The following is an 18,681-nucleotide window of genomic DNA, read 5'->3' as shown; positions in this document are numbered from 1 at the left end:
ACTTGCATGGTGTTTGCAGAAGCTATAATGGAATGGGAAGAGACAGGGCTAGGGAGTTGAGTAGGAACTAGATGGTGAAAAGACTTATGTGTTATGTGAAGGTCTTAACTTTATCAGAAAAGGCGTGTGAACTCACTCTGGGCTCTGCAGAGCTCTGCAAACAGTGCTACCCCTGTCCTTTATGTGAATTAGAGAAGAAACTTCAGCAGACACAATGGTCAGTGCTAGGGCACTTGGCTTGGAGAGCGGGCTTGTCCTCGATTTCTCTCAGTACTCACTAGCCCTTGCTCAATCATATATGACGCCCTGACTCTGGATTCCTCACCCTCTGGGGGGTCACAAGTGAGGGCCTTCCAACAGCCTCTGCTGTGATTCCTTTCCCTCTTCATCACAGAAGCCACAGAAACTCTGCCTTTGTTATTATACAAACAATTATAAACATACAATGTGTCTTCTGCGTAAGATCTCATTTGTAGAAAAGGTTTGCTTAGATTATTTTATTGGAGTATAGTTGATTTACAATGTTGTGTTAGTTTCCGGTATACAGCAAAGTGAATCACTTACCCATATATCCACTCTTTTTTAGATTCTTTTCCCATCTAGGCCATTATAGAGTATTGAGAAAGGTTCACTGTACAGTATATACAGGGATGTGCAGTATATCCCTGTACAGCTGTACAGCAGGTCCTTATTAGTTATCTGTTTTACAATAATGTGTATATGTCAATCCCAATCTTTCAATTTATCCCTCCCTCCCCCCAACTAAATATTTGAAATTCTGTAGGCAATGGAAAGCAATCAAAGACTATTAAACAGAGGAATAAGGCAATCTGGTATATTTTCAATAATACCATTCTGGCCAAAAAAAAAGTTGGAAGATAGATTTTAGAGGGCCAAAGTAGAAACAAGAAGACTAGTTACAATTTTTTTTTTTTTTCCCCAGAATCTATGTGATTGACAGGAAAAGCCACACTGGGATAAGTGGGTATAAAGGAAAAGTTTGAATCTAAAAAAAAGTATGTGACGGATTGGATGTGTGGCTGAGAGAGGAAAGGGACCCCCCCAGTTTTGGGTAGTGGAATGATTTACTTTGATAAAATACATAATTGTGAAGTACCTAGTTGTCTATGGAGGGAGGACAAGGATAATTTGGCATTCAGCTTCGAGTACATTCCAGATTTCCAAGGGGGCAGGCTGAGTTGACCTTGAATTTAGATTTATAGAACACTAGAGCTAGAAAAGAATTGTAAAATGAGGGAATTCAGCTTAAACCGAGATAAGGAAAAAATGCCTTACTTAAATGGAAAGTGGCGGGATTAGAATTTACCTCTGGTTTATGACTCACTGTTTTCCCCATCATACCATGGTCCTTCTTGTGCTTCTCAACTTTTCACTGAAGTGTTCATCCGTATTACAAAGCCAAATCAAATTAGACTGTGAAAATATAAAATTATCAATTATATATATATGCTGATCCATATCAATTCCTTAGATTGGAGTAGAGGAAAATAGGAATCAAATCCAACATTTGAAAATGTGTTTTTAATGTATAGTACTTAATTTTCGGTTCTGCAGGGGTACCAGATCAATCTGTAGCTTTTCAAGGGGAGTCTATCATGCATTTGCTTTTCAGACATTGTAGGCAGTGAGGACTTGAATGATTAGGAAACATTTCATGAGGCTGAAGAACACAAGCTTGCCTGGAATGAGGCTGGTTGGAGTTGGGCATTTGGGAGGCAGAAAGTAACATGAAAGAAAATGCAAAGGCTGGAATGAGCTTGTTATATTTTCAGGCCACTGAGGATGTTTGGAGAGGAGTTTGAGAGCATAAGAGGCTAGAATTAGAGGCCCTTCAATGATGCGCATTGATTCTAAAGTGACAGCTGTGTAGCAGACACCAGGATTACAAAGATAAATTAAACACAGCTTTGATTTTATATAGGTTAAGTAACTCAGTGAGTTTTGAGGGGAGAGGAAATAATGATAGGGTTGCTTTAGGAAACTGATGGAGAAGGAAATGGCAACCCACTCCAGTGTTCTTGCCTGGAGAATCCCAGGGACGGGGGAGCCTGGTGGGCTGCCGTCTATGGGGTCGCACAGAGTCGGACACAACTGAAGCGACTTAGCAGCAGCAGCAGCAGGGAACTGAAGCTGAGCTGGGCTTGCATGTGGGATATGTGAAAAGGGACTAGTTAACCTGGGATTGGGAAAGCCAGCTAGAAAGCTATTGCCTTAATCCAGATGGGAGGTACCAGGACCTCGTTTCTTGAAACTTGATGTGCCGTCCTGTCTGTGGACAGAGCGTTAGGCTGAGTGGACTAAGTCATCACCAGTCCTATGATCTTTTCTCTTTGAAATTCCTACTTACTGCCTCTTTTCCATATTGTACTCACCCAGTTACCTGGCTCAGGGATTGTTACTGGACTCCGTTTTCTGGCAAAGTGCTGAGAGACCAATCACCGATGCTGAAATAGCAGTTTCTTCCCCCTTGTGAAATATTGTGATCTTTCCCAGATGACAGCCTCAGAGAGTCCTGCAAGCCTTTTCTATAAGGGCAATGAAGTGGCAAATGGAGAGAGAAAAACAGTATATACACTGTAGGGGATGGCCTCCGTGGATCATAAATTCACGTTACTCTCACCAAGATTTAGAGACAAGAGCAGGAGCCCTGTTTCTTAAAATACAGAATGGAGTGGCTATCAGTTGGCCTTTGCTATAGGAAAAGAGTAGGCAAAGGTCTCATATAACATAAGTGCTGGAAAGTGGCTTGCATACACAGTCTCACGTGGTGTAGCAGCTGTGGTCTCCTGGTCTGTATTCCCTTAGAAAGTCTTCATTCCAAATAATAGAGCTGCAGCATTGAGGAAGTGTGGTTCAGAATCAGAACTTCTAGCACTGTCGCCTGGACTATATGAGACTGAGCAGTCCTGTTCGTTTTATTTATTCATTTATTTTTGGTTTGTTTTATTTTTTGTGTTTTTTTTTTAACTTTCTATTTTATACTGGAATATAGCCAATGAAGGAGAAGGCAATGGCACCCCACTCTAGTACTCTTGCCTGGAAAATCCCATGGGTGAAGGAGCCTGGTAGGCTGCAGTCCGTGGGGTCGCTAAGAGTCGGACACGACTGAGCGACTTCACTTTCACTTTTCACTTTCATGCATTGGAGAAGGAAATGGCAACCCACTCCAGTGTTCTTGCCTGGAGAATCCCAGGGATGGGGGAGCCTGGTGGGCTGCTGTCTATGGGGTCGCACAGAGTCGGAAGCGACTAAAGTGACTTAGCAGCAGCATAGCCAATTAACAGTGTCGTAATAGTTTCAGGTGGACAGCCAAAGGACTCAGCCATCCATATACATGTATCCATTCTGCCCCAAACTCCACTCCCATCCAGGCTGCCACATAACATTGGGCAGTCTCCTGTGCTATACAGTAAGTCCTGTTCATTTTAGAGTGAACCACACAGTTACAGTTCAGTCGCTCAGTCGTGTCCGACTCTTTGCGACCCCATGGACTGCAGCGCACCAGGCCTCCCTGTCCATCACCAACTCCTGGAGCTTGCTCAAACTCATGTCCATCGAGTCGGTGATGCCATCCAACCATATCATCCTCCACACACTAGTCAAAATTTTGAGTGGTAATTATCAGAGTATGGTCCCAGAGCAACAACACCATCATCACCTAGAAACTTTTTACAGAGTTGAATCATCTCTCCTGCTCCAGATTTGGTAAATCAGAGACTCTCTGGGGGTAGAGCCTAGCAATCTATGACTTCATAAGCCATCCATGTGACTCTAATGCACACTAAAGTTCGAGGACCATTCTAAATCTAGTTCTAAAGTTTAGAAATCTAATTCTAAAATTGAGAACTAGATTTTGTTATTTGGCTTGGCTTTACTAATTTCTAGTATACTCCTTAATCCTACTGATGGTCAGCAGTTGAGATTGGTCCTTAAATAAGCCCAAAATTATTTTTAACAAGCTAGAGAGAGATGGATGGTGCAGTGCATAAGTTTTGAGTTTACCTACACAAGTTACTGTCATTACAGATCTCTTTTAGCTTCAGTTTCTGTTGTAAAATGAAGGAAGCAATATCTACCTTTCAGTGTTTCTCTTTAGATTAAACGATATATGTTGTTGTTTAGTCACTAAGTTGTGTCTGACTCTTTTGTGACCCCACAGACTGCAGCCTGACAGGCTCCTGTCCATGGGATTTCCCAGGCAAGAATACTGGAGTGGGTTGCCATTGCTTTATCCAGGGAATCTGGAGTAGGTAGCCTATCCCTTCTCCAGCGGAAATTCCCAACCCAGAAATCGAATCACGGTCTCCTGCATTGCAGGTGGATTCTTTACCAGCTGAGCTACCAGGAAAGCCTGGTACTTCTTTCTATGCTGCTGCTAAGTCACTTCAGTCATGTCTGACTCTGTGCGACCCCATAGACAGCAGCCCACCAGGCTCCCCCGTCCCTGGGATTCTCCAGGCAAGAACACTGGAGTGGGTTGCCATTTCCTTCTCCAATGCATGAAAGTGAAAAGTGAAAGTGAAGTTGCTCCGTCGTGTCCAACTCTTAGCGACCCCCTGGACTGCAGCGCACCAGGCTCCTCCGTCCATGGGACTTTCCAGGCAGGAGTACTGGAGTGGGGTGCCATAGGTTTGCTTTAATCCCATCTTCTTGCAAATAAGCTTTTGCTGCTTTTCAATGTGAAAGAAAATGACCTCAATATGTAGCTTTCAAACTTCTATTTCTCATGTTTAGGTGGAACCTCTGAATCTCATAGTTTCAATTCCAGATTCCCCAAAACAGGGACTGTCAGACTCGACACGTGATCCATAATGAGCTGTATGAACCCGTCACTCCTCTTGCAGCCCTGTGAATGTTTGTTAGAGAAAAAGGCCTGGTACATAACACTGTATTAACACACATCCGATGCTTCCAAAACATTAGTTCTTTTCCTTTCCTGGAAAACTGTTTAATTATGCTGATTTTATTACTTTATTCTTAATTTTAATGGACTAATAGCACCTAGGGAAGTCAATGAAATAAATGAATTTTTAAGGTGAGACGTTTCAACATGGAGGAACCTTATGGTGGGACTTTAAATATACCCACTGAACTCACATGCATGTCATGAGAGGACAGAGGCAGGCAGCTGCTGCTGCTGCTAAGTCGCTTCAATCGTGTCCGACTGTGCGACCCCATAGACGGCAGCCCACCAGGCTCTTCCGTCCCTGGGATTCTCCAGGCAAGAACACTGGAGTGGGTTGCCATTTCCTTCTCCAAAGGAAGGCAGCAAACAAACACAATTAAGTAGATTTAGAAAAGATCATAACAATCTGAAGCCATTTGGGTCAACTTGTGTGTGTGTGTGTGTGTGTGTTGTGTTGTCTTAACTTTCCTCTTCTCTGGCATTGTAATGCATCTGTCTTTTCTTAAATGAATTTTGGGTATTATTTGTTCTTAGCCTACCTTACCCTACCTTTAGTGACTCTAGGAATAAAAGAAAAGTTAGGCATTTTTCCTACCTTGAGAGCTTTTCTGGTATCATTATAGTTCACATAAAAATCTATGCAGTTATTCTTTTTAAACAGAGTCTGATTTTTATAAAGGATTGATTGATCTCTTTAGGCACAGACAGTATAATTCCCAGCTTATGTTTTCCATCTGATAGTGTATTGCGTCATTTCATTCAGCACATTAAACATTGATCAGCTTTCTCCACGATGTGACCCTTTGGTCTGTAATTAATTCGTCTATTTGACAAGGAGAATAGGACTGAGTAGAGACATTAAAGAATAAGTTAGTTAGCACCTCTCGCCATCTTAATAACCAGTAAGTTTCAAAATTAAGTTTCAGACCTGTGACCTAAAGCCTCCTTTTGAATCAAGCCTTGAGCAGGTCTAAGTGCGGCTGAATGTGGTTACACGTGAGGGGTGGGGCAAGGACAGGGTAGCCGTGGTGGGGATTCTGCCAAGTGTGATTGTCTTAAAAAGCTTTCTCCAAGGCTACCATAAAGCTGAAATTTGTATTAGAACAACTGACTGTTTTCTTGATGGTAGAGGACACGGAAGTTGAAAGGGGAATTAATTTACACTCCATAAAACTTACCGAAAGCCTGATTTTACATTTTTTCTTCCCCCAAATCCCATCTTTGCATCTGTTCCTGTCTCCTTCATATAAAATTCTAAAACTGCTTTCAGTATCCTGACTGTAGCTCTCTTCCTTTCTGTCCTTTTAGTCTTTTTCTCCCCCAGTACAGTCTCTTCGTATCCTTTCTTATGCAAATGGTTCTTGTCTCTTTCATAAGTGTAACAGCTTACTGGTTTTCAGGCACCGTGCTCAATATTTCACATATATTGTTGAATCCCTACTGCGATTTTATTATCCCTATTTTCACATGAAGAAACAGGCTTTGAGATGTCAAGTGACTTACCCAAAGTCACACATCATCTGAGTTCTAGAGCAGGGACAAGATCCCAGTCGTCTCTAGGTACAGCCGATGTTTCCAGTCCAAGTTCTCAGATTCTCTGTGATGAAGTATGTTCACTATAGAACTTTTTGAAGAAACAAAGCATAGAAATATGCCTTTTAAAGCATCCATGCTATCCAAATCCACAAAGAAAAGAGATGAAACTTTGTTATCTTTCCTTCCAGTATTTTTTAATACATAATAAAGATATTTTTAAAAAATTGAACACAATCATTTGATGATCATTTTTTAAAATTTCATTATTGGTGCATAATTGCTTTACAGTGTTACGTTAGTTTCCGCTGTACAACAAAGTGAATCAGCTGTATGTATACACACATTCCTTCCCTATTGAGCCTCCCTCACACCCTGCCCACATCCCACCCCTTTAGGTCATCGCAGAGCACTGTGCAGAGCTCCCTGTGCTGTCCAGCAGTTTCTTTCTAGCTATTTATTTTATACATGGTAGTGTATACGTGTGGTGTATATGTGTCACGGTAGAATATACGTGTGGTGTATGTGCGTCACGGTGGTGTATACGTGTGGTGTATGTGCGTCACGGTGGTGTATACGTGTGGTGTATGTGCGTCACGGTGGTGTATACGTGTGGTGTATGTGCGTCACGGTGGTGTATACGTGTGGTGTATGTGCGTCACGGTGGTGTATACGTGTGGTGTATGTGCGTCACGGTGCTGTATACGTGTGGTGTATGTGCGTCACGGTGGTGTATACGTGTGGTGTATGTGCGTCACGGTGGTGTATACGTGTGGTGTATGTGCGTCACGGTGGTGTATACGTGTGGTGTATGTGCGTCACGGTGCTGTATACGTGTGGTGTATGTGCGTCACGGTGGTGTATACGTGTGGTGTATGTGCGTCACGGTGCTGTATACGTGTGGTGTATGTGCGTCACGGTGGTGTATACGTGTGGTGTATGTGCGTCACGGTGGTGTATACGTGTGGTGTATGTGCGTCACGGTGCTGTATACGTGTGGTGTATGTGCGTCACGGTGGTGTATACGTGTGGTGTATATGTGTCAGTGCTACTCTCCTGATTTGTCCCATCTTCCCCTTCCCCCATCTGTGCCACATGTCCATTCTCTGCATCTATGTCTCTATCCCTTCCTTGCAAATAGGTTCATAATGAATTAAAATTCTTAAAGAATGTATAAGAATCATAAATCTTATTTACAACAGAACATACGTTAATACCTATGAAAGAGGGTACATATTACATATTATTTTAAATATCTTCAAAGTAGAATAAATAATTATAAGTATTATTTGACTTTCAGTGATACCATATCATATTCCAGAGTATTTGTCTAGTGCAAATTTTAGGTAAGATTTTGTGGACATGTTAGTGATGAAATGTTCTTTTTTGTTTCTATGAATATTTATTAATAGCAAGGAAATGTACCAGAATGTCTAAAGAAAATTATTAAAATTAAATTTGTTTTAATCCTGGGCTTCCCTAGTGGCTGAGATGGTAAAGAATCTACCTGCAATGTGGGAAACCCATGTTCAGTCCCTGGGTTGGGAAGATCCCCTGGAGAAGGGAATGGCAACCCACTCCAGTATTCTTGCCTGGAGAATCCCATGGACAGAGGAGCCCAGCAGGCTATAGTCCATGGGGTTGTAGAGTTGGGTATGACTGAGCGACTGACACTTACAATTTTTAATCCTGTGAACAATACTCATCTATAAAAAGGATGTCGTAGACTTATATTTGAAATAGCAAGCACTGAAAGAGCGAAGCCATTGTCTACTTAAAAAATAGTCATGACCGAAAAGTTGAGAGTTATATTTTATTTGATGGAAATTTTTGGAACTTAAGCCCCCAAAGCAGCATTTCAAATAGCCCTGAGTGAACTGCTCTGAGGAGGCAGAGGGGAGGAGTCAGGTTCTTTAGAAACTTGCAAGACCAGGCAGGTAGCCTGAGAGTCAAAAGTATTTTTGTGAATTAAAGGAAACCAGATATCTCAAGTTAAGGAATTTAGTGCTTTTCTATATATGGGAAGATGCAAGAGTCTGGGATCAGTGAAATCACTCCTTTCATATGCTTCTGAGCTATCTGGGGCCAGTATGTGTTTCTCACATCCTGAATTCTTCAGTGCTCATCTTAGGGAGTGGGTGCAGCCTAATGGCTGCCAGGTTGCAGGTACCCTTCCTTCCTGAATGCCCCTAGGGCTCAGAAATGCACACTGAGAGGCCTGAATCACTGATGATTGTGACATACTTGTTTACTGACATGGCGGGAATACTCCATTTGTCACCATCAATTTAATTATACTAATAAAGTAGGGAGGAAAAATAAAATAAAATAAATAATAATAAAGTAGGGAGGAAATTTGTATGTAAATGACTTTATAATACAATGGCTCAGTGATATGATAAAGGCTTCACATTTTACTGAAACAGAGTATTATTTTAGTTTGAAGCTAGTGATATATTTATATGTTTCAAAGTGAATTCAAATGCTGCCTTTACTCACAGAGATTATCTACTGGTAGAGAAAGCAAATTCTAAATAGCCATGACCCTCTAGCCAAATGCTATTTCAAGTGATTGGGAGGAAGGAAAGTTGAGTGCCCTAGTTTGGCTTGATATTCTTTCTTTTTAATTTTAAGAATTTGAATATAAACACTTCCCCTCACATTCCCCTTTTTTCCTTAGTTAACTCTGAGTAACTTTGTATCAGCTTCAGTTCAGTTCAGTTCAGTCACTCAGTGGTGTCCAACTCTTTGTGACCCCATGAATCACAGCACGCCAGGCCTCCCTGTCCATCACCAATTCCCAGAGTTCACTCAGACTCACATCTATCGAGTCAGTGATGCCATTCAGCCATCTCATCCTCTGTCGTCCCCTTCTCCTCCTGCCTCCAATCCCTCCCAGCATCAAAATCTTTTCCAATGAGTCAGCTCTTCGCATGAGGTGGCCAAAGTACTGGAGTTTCAGCTTTAGCATCGTTCCTTCCAAAGAATACCCAGGACTGATCTCTTTTAGGATGGACTGGTTGGATCTCCTTGAAGTCCAAGGGACTCTCAGGAGTCTTCTCCAACACCACAGTTCAAAAGCATCAATTGTTTGGCACTCAGCTTTCTTCACAGTCCAACTCTCACATCCATACATGACCACTGGAAAAACCATAGCCTTGACTAGATGGACCTTTGTTGGCAAAGTAATGTCTCTGCTTTTGAATATGCTATCTTGGTTGGTCATAACTTTCCTTCCAAGGAGTAAGCGTCTTTTAATTTCATGGCTACAATCACCATCTGCAGTGATTTTGGAGCCCCCAAAAATAAAGTCTGACACTGTTTACACCGTTTCCCCATCTATTTGCCATGAAGTGATGGGACCGGATGCCATGATCTTCGTTTTCTGAATGTTGAGCTTTAAGCCAACTTTTTCACTCTCCACTTTCACTTTCATCAAGAGGCTTTTTAGTTCCTCTTCACTTTCTGCCATAAGGGTGGTGTCATCTGCATATCTGAGGCTCCAGGAAAAGACCTAACTGGGTTGGAATCCTGTCACTATTGTGACCAGCATTGTGACCTTGCCAGTAAAATTTCATTGGTGTAAAATGAGAATCAATGCTTCATAAATGGTTTGACTTAAATACAAGCAAATAAGTGAAGTGACAAGAATGATATGATATGGCACATAGTAAACCCTTTAAAAATTTTCAATTTCCATCCTGTTTACATTCAACAAATCCTGAAGCACATCTTGAACCCACCTATCAATAGCTGCAACTCTCTTGTGTATGATCTGTTACAGTTTACACATATGTCCACTTATTTATATGTTTGGTTACTCTCTTCACTAACTCTAGGCATGTTACTCTCTTTTCATGGGAAACTAAAATTCAAAAAAGTTGAAGTGACTCGACCATGGTCACACAGCTGATACACAGCTGCAATGCAAATCCAAACCTCCTGACTGCTGGTCCGGTGTTTTTTGTGGGTGTTTTTGGGATTTTTTTTTTTTTTAGTGCACTAAAGCTGCCAACTTTGTCCACATGTTTAGGAAAAAAACATCTGATTTAGGCTGTGATTTCCTCACCCCAACATTTGACAATTAAGGATTCCACTGTATACAAAAGGAAAAAATTGAGTAGAGTTTGAAGAGCTATAGCATCCAAATTTTTTTTTTAATGTCAGTTACTCCCTCTATGGAAAGCTATGTTTTAAGATATGATTAGTATGCTGAGCATAGGGTGATGGTAAACATTATGTTTTGGCATTATCATGAGATGACAAAATTACCCACTCTCAAAGGACCAGCTGCTGCAGGGTGACTGGCACCCGTGATGCCTGCATTCTCAAAACTATTTTAACGGGTAGTTTTCCATGATTTTTTTTAGTCAGTCAGAGAAGAAATGTATGTGTAAACCTATTAAAGCCATAGCATCTGTTATGATGAAATGACACCCTGGAATCTTAGCTCAAGAATTTGAAGCTAATTAAGATTCTTATTGAACCAAGAGTCCTACACCTCACTTCCTCAAACAGACATAGAAAAATTATGAACAAAAAAGATAGGAAAATTCTTCCCATACTTTTTATATAATATATACACTGCTGCTACTGCTAAGTCACTTCAGTCATGTCTGACTCTGCGTGACCGCATAGACGGCAGCCCAGGAGGCTCCCCTGTCCCTGGGATTCTCCAGGCAAGAACACCGGAGTGGGTTGCCATTTCCTTCTCCAATGCAGGAAAGTGAAAAGTGAGAGTGAAGTCGCTCAGTCGTGTCCGACTTTTTGCGACCCCATGGACTGCAGCCTACCAGGCTCCTCCGTCCATGGGTTTCTCCAAGCAAGAGTACAGGAGTGGAGTGCCATTGCCTTCTCCAATATGTTATCATTTAAATTGATATGTACAACGTACATGAAACTATTCATTACATTAGATGTATGCGTCCTAAAAGGAAAGAACAAGTTTTGAAATAGAAAGACGTAAGATCATACCCAGTCTCTAATCAAATTGCTCACAACTTTAGACAAAGAACTCAACTACTTGAAACAGCTCTCCTTTGTGTGATGTGGATAGTAGATCTTCCACAAGATTATGGAAGAAATCCAGCAGTTGAGGATATTATAAATCAGCAAATTATGCACCACTGGGGTGGGTGGGATGAACTGGGAGAATGGGATTGACCTATATAACTATCCCATATGTGATGTAGTCCCAGTCAGAGTGGACTGGAGCTCAGAACAGGACCTGACCAGTAGGGTGGTCAATCTTGGGAAGACTGGGAAGGCTGAGGGGTTCAAGGTTTTCTTGATTTCCTTCATATGAAGTATTTCTTCCAAATATAAATATATTTAATTGCCATTGTCCTTTGCTTCTCCACACCTTCGGGTTAGATAGTCGTCATATTCTTTCAGAAATTCTCTTGGACACTCCTGACTTTTGCCTGTCTTCCTTTCTTTCAGGGTCAATGACTGTATCTTACGGGTGAATGAGGTGGACGTGTCAGAGGTTTCCCACAGTAAAGCAGTGGAAGCGCTCAAAGAAGCAGGGTCTATCGTTCGGCTGTACGTGCGTAGAAGACGACCCATCTTGGAGACTGTTGTGGAAATCAAACTGTTCAAAGGGCCTAAAGGTAAAAGAAACATAAACAACTCACAATAGGATACCAGTGACAGACTATCTGGTTACAGCTTATGCCATAACCCACCCACAATGTACCCTGTTCTTTTATTCTCTAGGACTCAGTGTTGACCATGAGATTTGAAATCCTATGATAATAGAATTTTACAGAAAGTAAAAGAAGCCAATACTATAACTATGAACTCAGAGAAGGAAGCGATAGATTTCTAAAGAAATTTTCTCATCTAAAGTTTTCTATGAATTTTTAACCTTACTGGACCATCCTGACTTAGCTGGCATGTTAATACTTTCTAACTTTTCAGATGTAAATGGTAATTTCTCTCCTTTAGTAAAACAGTAATGTGAAAAATAATCATTTGAATAGTCTATCCTAAAATAATTATTATATTTTTATGACACTTGTGATTAGTTTTGGTAATACTTTTACCCATTTTATTTAATAAGTACTACATAGCATTTTATACTTGTAATAGTCAAAATAAGTTAAAATTTATTTTTTGAAATGTTCACAAATCTCTTGAGATAACTGCAGTTACTTTGGGGAATCATATGAACAGTGAAATGAATCATATGAATTTCTAAGAAGAGAACTTTGAGTTCTGCTCTTCAGAATGATGATATTTAATATTAATAGGATTTCAGATATTTTATAAAAATCTAATAACTTAAAAGTACTTAAATATTTTAAAAGATTATGACTAGAGAGTCACTGTACTCTTTTAATAAATTATTTTTCTTTCCCTTAAAATCTGTGTAATCTCTAATACTATTATTGTTGTCATTGCTTAGTCTTTAAGTTGCATCTGACTCTCTTGCAATCCCACGGTAGCCCACCAGATTCCTCTTTCTATGGGATTTCCCAGGCAAGCATACTAGAGTGGATTTCTATTTCCTTCACCAGGGGATCTTCCCGACCCAGGGATGGAGCCCGCATCTCTTGCATTGACAAGCTGATTCTCTACCAGTGAGCCACCAAGGAAGCCCTCTAATGCTACCTGTGAATTAAAAAAAATAAGCATACTACCTTCTCTGGGAGGTACTAGTGGGTGGTATTTAAGATCTCAGACCCAAGAGTCAGGCAGGATGGAGTTTAAAAGCCTAGCTCAGCCACTTACTAGCACAGTGACATTGATTAGACCAGCCCCTCTTGTTATTAAATGGGAATCATAATGGTAGCTTCCTGGTGCTATCACAAAGGGATCTTCCCTAGTGGCTCAGACAGTAAAGATTCTGCCTGCAGTGCAGGAGACCCTGGTTTGATCTCTGGGTCTGGAAGATCCCCTGCAGAAAGAAATGGCTACCCACTGCAATATTCTTGCCTGGAGAATTCCACAAACAGAGAAGCCTAGCGAGCTACAGTCCATGGGGTTGCAATGAGTTAGACATGACTAAGCCACTAACGCTTGCGCTTTCAATGGTAGTATCCCATTGGATTTCTGAGAATTAAATATTTAATATCTGGCGAGTACAGAGCAGGAACACTTGCTGGTTGAGTGCAAACTCCAAAGTATCTGAGCTGGAACCCTGGCTCTGCAGTTCACTAGCCATTTGATCTTGGTCAAATTTCTTAACCTCTCTGAGCCTAATTTTCTCATCTACAAAATGCAGATAATAATAGCATTTGCCCCTTGAAATATTGTGAGGATTAAATGAGTCAATATACATTAAGTGTTTAGAGTAGTACCTGGCACAAATTGACAGCAAATATTTACTATATATGTGTGTGTATGTGTGTGTGTGTGTGTGTGTGTGTGTGTGTGTGTATTAGTCGCTTAGTCTTGCCTGACTCTTTGCATGGACTACATGCCCACCAGGCTCCTCTATCCATGGGATGGATTTTCCAGGCAAGAATACTGGAATAGGTAGCCATTTCCTTCTCCAGGAGATCTTCCCAACCCAGGGATTGAACCCAGGTCTCCTGCACAGCAGGCAGAATCTTTACCCACTGAGCTACCAGGGAAGCCACCTATATGTTATTTGGAGTTGGCTACATATGGTTTCAGCCTTTGCTACAGTTGTTTGGTAATGTAATAAAAGAACCAAATTCTCTCATGAGTTAAATCCGAATGCACTAAAATCACAGAATCAATTTGAGGGTGGGGAGAAGTAAAGCATTTCCACACCAATGTCTGGTGATATGCGAGAAAGACTTTCTGTTCTACACATTTTCATATTTGCCATGTGTTTTAAAGTTAAAACTAATAAGCATCCACAATTTAAATTAAAAAGATATGCTAAAATAACAGGTAGGTACTTCTACAGTTCAGTTAACAGCAATTGTTCAGTACAGCCTTAAGGCAAATCCCAGTTTCAAGCACTCAGCAAAGCATTACCATCCATTAGCAGGCCTCCTGCTAGCTGAGCCATTCCATGACCTCAGCTGCTCAGCAGAGCACTTAAAGGTTCTAGGGAATCAATAGCCAAAACTCCTTCATTTGATCAGGAACACATTATTTTGGATCTCTATCTTTGGTACTAGAGTCCCCTCTTGCTGGTTTATTTCCAACCGAACTGTTTTGTCCTTTGAGCCAGGAGTGAAATAGCCCTGGGACAAAAAGAAGGGGATGGGGAGACAGGTAAGCTTAAATCGACCAAGAATACCCAGGCAATAACCCAATGAAAGAACACACACAGCATAAGGTGATAGACTTGTTCTAGTGGAGAGAGGAGAACCAGGAGACTGTTAGAGCTAACTTTATATCCCTGAAAGCAGGCTCCTGCCAAATTGCTGTAGAGGTTTGTGGACCTGTTGGTCATGTTGAGATTCTGTTGGGTCTGTCCTACCTTTTTGTCCTGTCACCACCCAAAAGTCACCGATGGGGATTTGTTTCTCTGTATAAAGCTTATTGATTTACAGAGAAAGAAACTGTTTTTATCACTGTTTGAATTCCTGATGCCTTTCCCTGTGCCTTGAAGGAAATGCTGAATCAGAGTAAATTGAATACTTAAGTTGGATTCTACACTAAATCTGATGATACCTTCCAGTCTTAACCTCCCTTGCCATCTCATAACTCTTTATTTTTGAATGATGATCTTATTTTTTTTTTAATTTCTGCCAATGTTTAATCTTGTACTATGGAAACTCTTATGCAGTGGAGACAATGAAGATGAATCAGATGTGTTTCTAATAGGAGAATTAGAAAGTTCTAATGGGAGAGAAAAACATAAAGGTAACTCATTTTAGTGCTAGACAGAATGAAATCAGCTCTGTGGTTGAACTTGAGCCATGATTCCAATTGAATCGAGCAGAGAGAAAGATGTGATTCATCTTAATCAGAAGAACCAAAATGCTCCAGAGAATTTAAAATTTAATATGTGTTTTCAGACCTTTATCTTCCCTTCACTGAGCATGTGGGCATTCTCGATAGTAAATATCAACACTCTAGCCAACTGGGCTAGCTAGCCTCTATTATGAGTATATAATACAGAGCTAGCTGATTGTGTTCATTAATTTCCTTCTTCAGTGATTCAACAAATATTTATTAAGCATTTATTATGGACTTGGCACAGACCCAGACAATGAGGATTCACCAAGAAAATGGAGAATTTTTGCTCAAGAAGATTATGGTCTAATGTAGAACACACCTATAATATAAATTGGGATACATGCTATGAATGAACATGAATGATTGTAAGGAGGCACCAATTAGGTAATGGGTCAAAGACGACTTCTCTGAGAAAGTGCCACTTAAGCTAAACTTCGAGATACAAATAAAACCAGACACTAGATGGATAAAGAGTAGAGGAGAGTATCTAGAAAGAGTGAAAGTGTGTGTATATGAAGGCCCCAGGGTAGGAAGGATCTTCATACCTTCCAGGACTAAAAGATACCAGTTGTGACTGGAGTTGAATGACAGGGTACTGAATGACATGAAATGATACTGTCAAGGTGAGCAGGGGCCAAATCATGTGCATCTTTGTTGACCATATTTGCAGATTTGTTATCTTATTCCAAGTGCAATGGGAAGTTCTAGCAAAATGTTCAACATGTGAGATGGTCAAATTTGTTGTTTTTAAGAGATCATGTAGCTACTGTGAAGAAAATGCATTGAAGGGGCCAAGAACAGAAACAAAGACAGTTAGGGGTCACTTGGAGAAGGAAGAAAAGTGAAGTTTTCAAGTATGTGATGAAGATATATTGGCATTTGCCATATAGTGGCATTGCCACTTATTGATAACCTAGATGTGGCATTTGTCCAAGAATGAGACTGTTTTGTAACTGAGCCATTGAATGGATTGAGGTGCCATTTGTGAGATGGGGAAGGCTGTGAAGGACCCTTAGGGGACTATGCTGGGCAATTGGAAAGACTGTGATGATTCTGAAAAAGAGGCAGAATTGGAAAACATCTGTTTGAAAACCCTGTTAATATTCTGAATTTTCCCCATTTTCTATCAAATATCTGGAGTTGGGGCAATATCTGAACAACTGACTTTCTCACTTTTACCATTAATTTTTAATATAAAAGTTATGACTATTGCTACTTCAGCTACTTTGAACAATTATAAACATTTAATAGATCGATTTTATAGACGTTCTTAATGCCCAGATGATTTGGGGGAATTATTTTGGTTTTGTTTATTTATTTTTACATGAGACAGAAGGTAAACAGTATTTCTTTTCATTATATAGATGCAATGTTAAGGGATTCCTTGAAAAAATAATTTGTAGTAGAATTAAATTTATAGTTTTCCAAGTTATACTCTTATGTTTATTCCATCTGTTGTATAGCGACTATTTCTGAGATGAACTTTGACGTATGTGGTTCGTCTTTATGGCCTTATGGTGGTACTGATCTTCCCATTATTAGACTAGAATCATCTGGCTGATAATTATGACCATGTATTTCAGTAAGGAATATTTGGGTAATATGCAGCACTGATTTAGAATGTTTCCTCTTAACAATATATAAAAATTTCCCTACCCTCAGAGATTTGGTCATTGCAAGCAGCTGGGGTATCTGTGTACGGGCAGTCAGTTGAGGGAAAAAATGGCTAATCATGGATAGGAAGCTGTGATTAGGCAAATCCATTTAGACTTGCCAAGCAACCAAAAATATACAAGGAAGAAAATATGAAGTGTGCATGTGGTTTCCCAGTAAATAGGTTCATAATAAAAATCTTTCTAGTGACTTTCCCAAGGACACTCCAAGTCATAATTTCTCAGGAACTAGATAATTAAACACGTGGAGACCATTGATTTATGTGGTCTAAGCCAAAAAAAACTAAACCTATATAAGAAATGCATTTCCTTCTAAGATGTATGTGTTGCTTTAAGATAATATAGCTAGTTGAAGACCAAGTTCTATTAAAGATTGCCCCACTCTTCCAAACTAAAAAGTTCCAAGTCCTTTTCTGCTGATTCTTCTTTCTTCTTGGCCACCTTTGTTAAATTAGGCATTGTGTCCTTTGGAACCTGCTGCTGCTGCTGCTAAATCACTTCAGTAGTGTCTGACTCTGCAACCCCATAGACGGCAGCCCACCAGGCTCCCTCGTCCCTGGGATTCTCCAGGCAAGAACACTGGAGTAGGTTGCCATTTCCTTCTCCGATGCATGAAAGTGAAAAGTGAAAGTGAAGTCACTCAGTCGTGTCCGACTCTTAGCGACCCCATAGACTGTAGCCTACCAGGCTCCTCCGTCCATGGGATTTTCCAGGCAAGAGTACTGGAGTAGGGTGCCATTGCCTTCACTTCCAACTAAGTAGTCTTTTGTGTAAAGTCTCCATTGCCATTACTATGGTGTTCATATCTTCCTTATGTCTTGTCTTATCTACTGTAATAGACTCCACTCAAATCCCTCCCTTCCATTTGCACACACTTGTAGGTCAATCTTCCAAAAATCTCAGCTCTGTTAGTTGACTCCCCTGCTCAAAAGTGTCTAGTGGCTCTTCACTGGCCCTAGATAAAAATCTAAATTTCCTATTATATAATTTCATATCCTCTATAACCTCCCTTTCCAGCAACAACATTTGATTTCAGTCTTTTCTTCTCTCTTCTCTATTCATCCTTCTTTTCCAGCTAAACTGTTATGTACAATTTCTGAAACGTTGCCATACTCTCCTACCTCTAAGCCTTTGCTTGTCCCATTGAATGCCTTTCCTTACCACTGTGACCACTACCTGTCAGCATCTTCTCCACTCTAAGAGCCGAGCCAGTTCAGTTCTTTGTTGTTGTTCAGTTGCTAAGTCATATCTGACTCTGCAACCCCATGCTCTGCAGCACTCCAGGCTTCCCTGTCCTTCATTTTCTCCCACAATTTGCTCAAATTAATGTCCATAGAGTCAGTGATGTCATCCAACCATCTCATCCTCTGTCACCCCCTTCTCCTCTTACCCTCAGTCTTTCCCAGCATCATGGTCTTTTCTAGTGAGTCAGCTCTTCACATCAGGTGGCCAAAGTACTGGAACTTCAGCTTCAGCATCAGTCCTTCCAATGAATATTCAGGACTGATTTCCTTCAGGATTGACTAGTTTGATCTCCTTGCAGTCCAGAGACTCTCAAGAGTCTTCTCCACCACCACAGTTCAAAAGCATACATTCTTTGGCACTCAGCTTTCTTTATGGTCCAGCTCTCAGGTTCTGTCTCCTCTACAAAACTATCACTAA

General features: G+C 40.6%; 1 protein-coding gene across 15 annotated transcripts in view; it reads left to right on the top strand.

Annotated features, from left to right (window-relative positions):
- The window catches only part of DLG2 (discs large MAGUK scaffold protein 2), a 2,318,993-nt gene that overhangs the window by 1,621,427 nt on the left and 678,885 nt on the right, over positions 1-18,681 (top strand). For all 15 annotated transcript variants that reach the window (XM_027532391.1, XM_027532387.1, XM_027532386.1 and 12 more), the window contains one exon: positions 11,903-12,072. In XM_027532391.1, coding sequence (XP_027388192.1) covers positions 11,903-12,072 — 170 coding nt within the window. The remainder of the gene's footprint in view (positions 1-11,902; positions 12,073-18,681) is intronic.

Source organism: Bos indicus x Bos taurus, chromosome 29 (assembly GCF_003369695.1).
Source record: "Bos indicus x Bos taurus breed Angus x Brahman F1 hybrid chromosome 29, Bos_hybrid_MaternalHap_v2.0, whole genome shotgun sequence".
NCBI classification, from domain to species: domain Eukaryota; kingdom Metazoa; phylum Chordata; class Mammalia; order Artiodactyla; family Bovidae; genus Bos; species Bos indicus x Bos taurus.
Note: the sequence above shows the minus strand (reverse complement) of the source record. Positions and strands in the feature narration are given on the sequence as shown.